The 9,985-nt window shown below is 40.7% G+C and overlaps 1 protein-coding gene and 1 pseudogene across 1 annotated transcript; both read right to left on the bottom strand.

The window, feature by feature from the left end:
- Positions 1-201: 201 nt before the first annotated feature.
- Positions 202-1,566, bottom strand: LOC131334799 (cytosolic sulfotransferase 15-like). Its single transcript, XM_058370055.1, has one exon. The coding sequence runs from the start codon at positions 1,387-1,389 to the stop codon at positions 382-384; it is 1,008 nt and encodes a 335-aa protein (XP_058226038.1). The 5' UTR covers positions 1,390-1,566; the 3' UTR covers positions 202-381.
- Positions 1,567-6,769: 5,203 nt separating this feature from the next.
- LOC131334798 (cytosolic sulfotransferase 15-like) lies at positions 6,770-8,155 on the bottom strand (annotated as a pseudogene).
- Positions 8,156-9,985: the final 1,830 nt, after the last annotated feature.

Raw genomic sequence — 9,985 nt, 5'->3', positions numbered from 1 at the left:
TGGGATCTGATCCTGATGCAGGTACTCCTTGAAGTGACAGAACAGTTGTATGGACAATGCCATGTTATATTAATCGCGGTTTCTTGCTCCTGTCAAGAATGATCTCATGTCTTTTTGTTTTCAAAAGAGCAGGGATCTTCCTATTTTCTTCCGGTTATCTGGAAATAGTTTTCAGTTTTGTAGGAAACTACTAAGTTCTACGGTCTTCAAGGAATATTAACCAATTATCGATTGATATGACAAGGTCATTTGGTTTCCAAACTCTACAGCTGAAAGGAAAGCAGAGGAGATTACACGATTCAGTTCTACTATTGTACATCTCACTCAACAAACAACAGAACGCATAGGAATAAGAACATAAGTCCCTTTTTTGTATTCTTCTCAGAAACCAGTACTCTTGAATGTCAAGCCAGAACCACCCAGCTTTTCTTTAATCACCTTGTTTAGACGTTCCACCATCTCAGGTGTCAAATGATTGACCGAATCACCAACTTCACCTCTCCTGAAAAAGGCCTTATTCTCAACAAACGGAGTAGATCTTCCGGTCTTGTTCACCTCCAACTCCTTGAGATTGCTAAAGCTACACAACCTCGATATCTCTTTCATAACGCCTTCCCTCTCCTCTTCAGCAGAGAACGGAACACCCATAAACGCCGCTAACGTCTTCACATGAACGAGGGTATCGCGTTTCAAGTCCTCGTACTTCAGAAACAACACCTTGTCGGGCCTCTCCAAGCTCTCCTTCCAGTACCCCGACACATGGTCCCAAAAGGGCCCATAACCAAAAACACCCCTACAATACATGTCGAAAGCTTCCTCTAACGACAAAGGCCCCAGGTCGTCGGGCCTGGCCTTTTTGAAGAAGTGCCAGCCGGAAATGAAGGTGTCATGGGGATTGCGACAAAGATGAACAATGCGACATCCAGAGCTCTTGATTGACTCGTGTAGCGAACAATACTGGAGATGGGTAGAAAACAGCCGTGGCGGTTGGAAGCTGGGGAGGTCATCATTGAGAAGGCTGACATTATGGAGAAAAGGCACGAGGTCGTGGGGGTTGGAAGTGAGGAGGGGGTGTTGGGAAAGTGCATAGTGCTGTCGTCTGGTGATGGCGAACACCAAGGCTTTCAACCAGGTGGTGCCTGATTTGGGGAGGGTGGAGAGTATAATGTCAGTGTCCTGGGCTTCGAAGTGTCGGTTGGCAGAAATAATTCCCGGTAGATGAGCCGGGGGGCACCAAAAGCCATTGTAAAGATAGAGATGAGGACTAGACCATCCCTTCTCTTTGGGAAGCGACGCGAGGAGTTTGGTGAGGGAACCGTCGTCAAAGCACTCGTGATCTTGATGATCATCATGAGCTTCTGATTTGGTGATGGTCGGTGGATTGATCATTTCCCTGCTGCTTTCAACTCTGTCCACGGAAGCTCGTGGAGAGGTATCGTAGGCGGTAGGGGTTCCTCAAAAGTATTCTGAATTCTTAATCTTGAGTTTTATCTTTGATATGGAAGCCCATATATAGAAGCCCCAACTGTGTAAGAGTATGCTTGAGATGTCTATAAAGTAAGATTCTTTTTTGCATATTTTTTCGTCTTTAAGGAACGTTTCAACTTTTGTCACTATTTTTTAACTTTTCTAATTCGTCTCGAGGCTGCCGAGCATCAAGCAAAGGGAATGTTGTTCTCACTCAATTCCATAAAGTAAAAACGTGCAAAATTTCACATGTTGGAGGGATCTCTCTGCTGCTTAAGGTACCCTACGAGTCTGCACTAACTGCACGCCTCCAAAGCTCTCATAATGGAAGGGTTGTCTTGGGGTTGTGTGGTGATGTTGATGGGAAGGTGTAGACACCGCAATTTGGAAATCCCGGACACCTTTTAAGTTCCCAATGATGATAAACAAATAATGATTTAAACCTTTGGATTGATATAAACCTTTTGGAGCGCTACCTTTCGAAAACCATAGATAAGTGGCCGATAAGCTTCCCAATGATGAAAATGTGCCTTGAAAAGCTTTAAACAATGCTCTTTGTACTCAAAGGACTGAGGAAATGCCTTAAGAATTAGGCATGAGAGTGCCAAGTGACACTTAGAATGAGTGAGTACATGTTTTGGCCATCGTGGCACCAACGGTCTTTGGTTTAGTCTGCTTTCAGCCAATTTTTCATAAACCAAACTTCCTTATTTTTATGTTTGGATTCCACCACCTTTTAGTACATTCAAAACCATCTTTATCGATATATAATAAGCCTTAATCCGATTTGAAATGAGGGAGATACAAGGATTTTGCCTAAACGACTTCTTTTTCGACCACCTGAGGGTAAAATCGTCATATCTTTTTATGTACAAAATTATTTTTATCCAAACCACTTGGGTTAGAAAGTAGACTTAACGAGCTTTCCAACGGTTCAAAGAACACCTAAAATCGAGTTCGGGAGTGTCCGGGGCGGCCTTTCGAAGTTTGGCCTGTTGAGCAGTCACCTATACCGTACGGCGGTCAACTGTGCCGTATGGTAGTCAACTGTGCCGTACGGTATATGTCTACCGTACGATAGAGTTTTTGACCGCCTAAACTTAAGTCGGTTGGGATGTGCCGTACGGTGGAAGCCTAGTGCCGTATGGTAGAGTTTATGTGCCGTACGGTGGACACAATGACGGTTAAAAATGCGTGCAGACCAAGTTTGTTTCATTTCCAAGCCATTTTTACCCTATAAATACCTCCCCTATCATTAGACAAGACACACAATATTTTGGAAGAGAAAAGAGTGAGAGACACAATTTTTTGGAAGAAAAAGAAAGAGTGAGATATACAATTTTTTTGAAGAAAAAGAGAGAGAGAAAAGGAATTTTTTTGAAAAATAGAGAGAAACAAGACCAAAAAACTATTCCAAAATACTCTGAAAAATCAATACTCATTTTCATACCTCTTTCAAACACCAAAAACATCATCCGCTTTCAAAAGCCAAGTCCAAAAACCATTCTTCGAAGGCAACCCACGGTTTAGGTCTCACACCTTGTCATCACAGCATACTAAAGTCCACAAATTTGTTCAAGCTCGTGCTAAAAGACTTTGCAATTGTCACAAATTTTTCAAAGAAAGGTTTCGCTCCAAGAGGTATAAATCTTTTATCCAATACTTGTCTCTCTATTCTGAGGGGAACCACTAGATTCAGACTGGTTCCTTATACCAGTTCTTGACCTAAAATGGTTTAAACGTTACAAAGAAAACGAAGTAAATATCCCATGCCGCTCCACCGTGCAGTACACACTACCACCGCATGGTAGAGTACTTTTCAGGGAAACAGTTTAGTTGAAAGCTCTTTCATCTTCTGTCTTATTAAACTCAATTCTAAGTATAATGCTCTTTGCTTCCTATCAAGATAATATGTACCATGCTCATCCTTTCTTGAATTCATGTTGGTCATGCATCATCCTTTAAAGTAGGAATATATTGTTCATTTGGTAGACAAGCATGTACGGCTATCTCAGATTGTCATGTGCTGACTAATTATTTTAGAACTACTGCTTACAAAGTATATGTGTCGTACGGTATTTCCTTCTGCCGCACGGTAATGTTTGTTTTAAAACACCATCTTTAATTGCTTCTCGTATCTAGTTGTTGAAGCATGATTATCAATGCCTGTTGTTGATACAAACTGTTTACATGTCATTACCATTTTTTGTGCAAAGTTGACCACGAAATATGTACCGTACGGTACAAGTTTCCGCCTTACGGTAGAGTTTAAGTGGGACAGAACGTTACTTTCTGCAATTACAATGTTGACATTCCTTTCTCTTAGTTGTTGTCTGTACAAGCATGCCTATTTAGCTACCTGTTATTAGCATGAGTTCTTTTAATTGTTTTGTTTAAAAGCATGCCCGTTAAATGTTTATATTGCAATTAAAATTATGTGCTATAACTATTTGTGTGGCATTAAAAGTTAAGCAATAAAATGATTTTCAAAATCCCACAAATATTAGTAGAGACCGATTTTATCGGGAAAGGAGGTGCTTTTCCAAACAAAACATTCCTCCCTCGTAACCTGGCTCCCGAACCCAAAACTCTCTGTTTTTCGACCAAAACCTTTTCAAAGGGCAAAAGAGTCACATTTTTCTCAAATACGGTTTCTTGGGGACAATCCTTTTCAAAACCCAGGTGGCGACTCTCAAAAGGAAAAAACCATTTTTCCGGGCTGGTAGCAGAAGGGTTTTCTCATAATGGCTGCGTGGGGATGTTCTTAAAGTCTCTCTTATGCACACATTCATGTGGAGGAATGATGCTTTGCTTGAAGTATTAACACCTCAAAAAACAATGCGAAGCTAGCGCGAGGACAGAGACAGGCTTCTGTTGCGAACACAATGTCATCCATCGTTCCCTTGTAACCTCTCTAAAAACAGAATTGCAGGTATGATGTCGAATGACATAAAATACTTGAATTGAACTTTTCTTATCACCAACAAGGTTTAGGATAAGTAGCGATAGTCAGTCTCACAACTGGTATCAAAGCTAAGAGGTCATAGGTTTTAATCGTGGGAGCCTAATTGTCGAGATTTGGGAACATAATGTCGCTCCCTGCGATCCCTCTGAAAACAGAGTGGTGCGATACCACAAAAGACTTGAAAGTGAAGTCTTCCCTGGCGCCACTAGGGTTTAGGAAAGAAGGTGGATTGATTTCCCTGCTGCTTTCAACTCTGTCCATGGAAGCTGGTGGAAGAGGTATCGTAGGTGTTCCTCGAAAGTATTCTGAAACCTTGAGATTGAGATTTTATCTTTGACGTGGAAGCCTATAGAAACCCCAACTGTGAGAATAAGCTTGGGTTATGTTTGGGATGTTCAAAAAAGTACTAAGATTTTTCAAATTCTTTTTGTTTATACCTTTTCAATTTTTCATCGTTTTTTTTTTTTTTACTTTTCTGATTCATCTCGAGCGGCCCGAGCAACAAGTTAATGAAAGGCTATCCTCACCCATTGCTTCAAAGAAAAAGCGGCAAATTTTCACATGTCGGAGGGATCTTTCTGCTGCTTAGGTCTCTTGTGGGCTGTGGCTCTGCACTAACCGCACTTGCTTCCTTTCTATAAGAAGTCCTAACTGCTTTTTAAAATCGTGAAAACTGGCTTGAAAACTGGCTTCAAAATCTGTTCATAAGGACGTGTTTGGTCTTGGGTTTTTGTGTGGTGAAATTGATGGAAGTGTCCGGCGCGTAAAAATCCGAAAGAAAATCGCATCAGAACCATGGGGATATCACTACTCCAATAAATACAAAGCATTGCTCCCTCCTCTCACAAAATTGTTATGCTCCGAGGATCGAGCCACACGCACAACTGAAACAAGGAGAAAATTTCGTCTATTATGGAATCGCACGCAATAATGAATTACAAAAAAAATTCTCGTCGGAGGAGGAGGAGGAGTGCTCAATCCGAGCTCAACTCTACTCCCTCTGTGGCTCTCTATCCTCAGAGCTCTCACCGCCCCATGATTTTCCACCGTAGACAGATTGAGTACATTTCAAAATGCCTCAATTCAGTAGACAATTGAGTTTAATTACCATACTCTATGTGTATATGAAAAACATCGTCTTTTGTATAATTTAGTACGTTATTTCGAATTTTTTTAAATTGACAAAATATTCATGGCATGGTATAGGCCATCTTTCCATTTTGTTTTTAGTATAGATGTTCATCACCACTAAGTTAAAATTCTAGCTCCGTCCCTACACAACTCTCACCTCTCCATAGAATTATAGGGCACAATGGGAACCCTTCCAACGGGCAATTAATCAACGGATTAGGCACACCAATCGTATTTGCTGAATATTCGTTAAGGTCATGGGGGACCTCTTCAATGGTTGTAGGTGTGTTTTAAATCAGATGGAAATCATCACTTACAAAACTTTGGTACAAGTATGAAAATTAACACGGCAAGTAAACAGTGGTGGAGCCGGGATTAAGGTTTCGGGGGGCCGGTTTAATAGACATATATTTTTTATCGGAACGTATACTTATTTCTATATCATAAATTTTTGCTTTCCAATACATTACATTTCTACATTGAAATGATTCTAACCTAATGATGTTAAAATATACCAATTATTTTGTTTTTTTTTAAAGCTATTTCAACCGTCACGTGCTTATTTTTTATTGTGAAAGAAATTGAGACATGAGAATGTAAAACAACCAATTTTTTATCAAATCAAACCAAAATTATTAAGATTATAAGTAGCTATACGCGAATAATTACGAATAATATTCAAAATCAGGTATATAGAAAATAAAAAATTTAAAACTCAGACACTAAGGAGGTCGGGGGCTGGTGCCCCCAGCCCCTGCACAGCTCCGCCCTTGCAAGTAAAGGATACAACACTGTTGTTTTGTTCGTTTTGTTCAGCAAAACAAAAATTATTGATCTTTGAAGAGGAAAGACAAATATTAAACGGACCAAGGAGACAACGGCTAACGCCACCCCCGAGACCTAAGAGAGGCAAGACGCCAACGAGACACCAAGAATCAAAAGAGGAAAAGAAAAAAAAACACCAGAACACCTCTGAACTTTGGAACCCGACCAAAAAACACTTGCAACTCGAGAAAAACTTGACCAAACCGAAACAAAACATGCACATCCAACACCAAATGTTCAAACAAAACCTGCTCAGAGCCACGCAAACAAGAAGCTAAAAGCCCTCAACACCCTTGGTAAATCTCAGACCACATACCACACACACACACACACAAAAACTGAGACAGAAAAAATCAAAACTCCAGAGAAAGAGAGGCACCATCATCCAAATACGACAGTATTATTTCCGGTAAATAACTTCTTAATCATAAAGCACGTCACAAGCCATTAAACTTTTATTTTCATCATATCTAGCAACCATATGCATTCTCAATGAATAACAGTGGATTACATCAAATTCTATGGAGATCATGCTTACTAAAATCCATCACCATAAATAGCATTTCCAAGTCCTTATTCCTTTCTTTCTTTCTTTCTTTGAGCCTACTAGTTCTTCTTCCTTGGAAAAGAGCTTGAATGTCAGACCTGAACCACCCAACTTCTCTTCCATAACTTCAGTGAGTCTCTCAGCCATCAATGGTGTTAGATAGTTCACCCAATCACCCACGTCACCTTTCCTAAACAGGTTCTCATTCCCAAAGTCCAAAATAGCCTTCCCACTCTTGTTCACTTCTAACCCCTTCATGTGCTCAAAGCTACACAGCCTTGTTATCTCCTCAACAACCCCTTCCCTCTCCTCCTCCAATGAAAATGGATACCCCGGCCAAGAACTCAGCCAATTTTCTCAAATTCAAACCTGGTTCTTCTTTCATCTCCTCATACTTCAAAAACAACACCTTGTGGGGCCTCTCTATGCTCTCTTTCCAGTACCCCAGCATGTGGGCCCAGTATGGACCGAACCCTATAACACCCCTGCAGTACATGTCAAAGGCTTCTTCGATCGAAAGTGGGGCCACCGTCTTAGGCCTCACTTTCATCAAGAAATGCCATTGGGAGACAAAAGTGTCAAAAGGGTTCCGACAAATATACACGACCAGGCAGCCGGACTCCTTTACAGAATCCGGCAATGCCGAGTAAGGCATGTGGGTCCCGACAAGTCCCGGTTGCGGGAGCCGAGACAGGTCAGGAGATCGGTCGTGGTTCGCGTAGAGCTTGTATTCTAGGAAAGGAACAAGGTCATGAGGGTTTGATGTCATCAAGGGATGGTTCTTTTTCGCGTAAAAACGCTTGCGGTGGACGACCGCGAACGCCAGGGCTTTCAACCAGGTGGTGCCTGATTTTGGGATGGTGGATAGGACGATATCGGTGTCTTGTGCTTGAAGGTGTTTTTGGCAGGAGATTATGGCCTGAATCTCGTTGGGTTGGCACCAAAAGTTTTGGAACCAATAGAGGTGGGGGGGTCCTCCAACCTCTCTCTTTCTGTAGGGAGAGGAGGAGTTTCTTGCATTCATCGCTAAGATCTTCTTCTTCTTCTTGTTGTGGCGGTGGTGGAGGTTGTGCTTGTTGTTCATCACCGATTTCATGTTGGTTTTCGACCAACTGAGTGATTGTCATCTCAAATGATCGATAGGATTTCCAAATCCTAGCAATTGCTTTACAATATAGATTTCAACTTTATCAGATTGCTATTGAGTTGGGTGAGCCAGGCGACATCACTTTTATATTGTGTGGACAGATACAGTGCCTATGTATATGCGTACATGCATTTAATGCAGAATTACTCTTGAGTTGCAATGTTAGCCACCGTGATTTTCACATGGTATATAGTACATATATGATAACGTAGTAAATGGTCCCAAACTTAAATCATAGAGGTTACACAAACGGTGGTGTAACATTTCGTAATCTAAAAATGAGAATAATTTGGTGCATGAGAAATATGAGAATTTCAATTAAGGGTTTGTTAAGGATTTTGAGGAAAGTGGAGGGTAGGAAGTTTGAATAACTTAAAAGAAGTTTGTCCACATTCTAATGCATATGTCATTATGTTGTGCGAATCTTAAAATAGGGAACTAGTACATAAGACATGATTCTTGCAAAATCTTGTGTTTTTTGAAAGACAAATTTTAGAGAAAAGTCTTAGTGGGAAAGTTAGAAATTTGATCGAGTTTCATTACTTTTCTACTAACTGAACACATAAAAAATATAGAAAAGCTAAAAAAATTTGTAGTTTTCTTTTTTTCTATAGTTGAATGGGACAAAAAGAAAAAAACTATAGTCAACTCCATGGAATTTAGCCGAGTGGGTATGAAAAAACAATTAAGTATTTATCGTCAATTTGGTTGCATACATGTTTAAATCTCATAGAAGCCAAACTTTCAAATCTTGAGGCCGCTAAAAAGTTTGTCCTGTCGCTTATTTTAATGTCCCGGAAATAATCAAGGCCTGCAAGTTGGCTCGGTTGTTGAACGTAAAGATCCAAATTAATTAGTAGGTTGAGGACCTGGGTGTTACATGCATGTGGCCCTTTATTCTTCATTTTTCTTGTCAGAGTGGTCCTGCTACTGCTATTCTTAGAATCCCTCGTGAATGTGCATAATGATTTCAAAAAGAGTCCTGCTATAGGGACCGACCGTCCCCTACCAAAATCGTACCAACGGCCGCATCGGACCGGTTACGGTTACCGGACGGCCGACTCGAGTCGTCCAAAAATTCTATAAAAAAAAAAAACGAAGGGTCTTCAGGAATCAACGGCATCCGATGTGTGTTGGGTGTTTGGATATTTTTCATGTATACACATATATACATATATACAGGATCAAACACCATATTTTTCGTGTATACACATATATACATATATACACGAAAAATAAAGTGTTTGGATCAAACACCCTGCACACATCGGATGCCGTTGATTCTCATATGGGCCCCCTCGTTTTTTTTTTTAAAAAAAAATTTGGACGGCTTGGATCGGCTGTCCGGTGGCTGAAGACGGTCCGACGCGGCGGTCGGTATGATTTCGGTAGGGGACCGGTCGGTCCCTATAGAATTATTGTTTCAAAAAATGTTATACATGACACTGGAATCATGAAAATGTCCATAAAAGAAAACAAACGGTTCAGATTCACAGCACCAAATGGTTCGTTTCCTTTCATGATTCGAATGTCATGTATTGTACTACTCCTCTAATTATTTTTCACTCCTCTAATTATTTTCACGTTAGCCCCTCTTTTGATATTGAGTAAAATTGACTACAAAGATTTGATGTTATTGCCGTGTCTTGAATCCCTGGAGTAGGACCTGGGGTTCCTTTCGAATTTTCATTCTCCACGCACCCATCATTCGTTAGGCCCCCTGTTAGAAAGCAGAAATGCTGCTGGTACAGCAAGTTTTGCACAGACAGCGCATGCAGCGTGCGTTTGGGCCTGTCTCGGATCCAACAAAGATAATTAGAGCCGTTCATTTTGTTCAATATAATTTGCTTAAGGTTAAAAAATCAACTTCATCCTAAAACGATAAGGGCATTTGCGAAAGCAT

The sequence above is a fragment of the Rhododendron vialii genome, chromosome 7a (assembly GCF_030253575.1).
Source record: "Rhododendron vialii isolate Sample 1 chromosome 7a, ASM3025357v1".
Classification (NCBI taxonomy): domain Eukaryota; kingdom Viridiplantae; phylum Streptophyta; class Magnoliopsida; order Ericales; family Ericaceae; genus Rhododendron; species Rhododendron vialii.
Note: the sequence above shows the minus strand (reverse complement) of the source record. Positions and strands in the feature narration are given on the sequence as shown.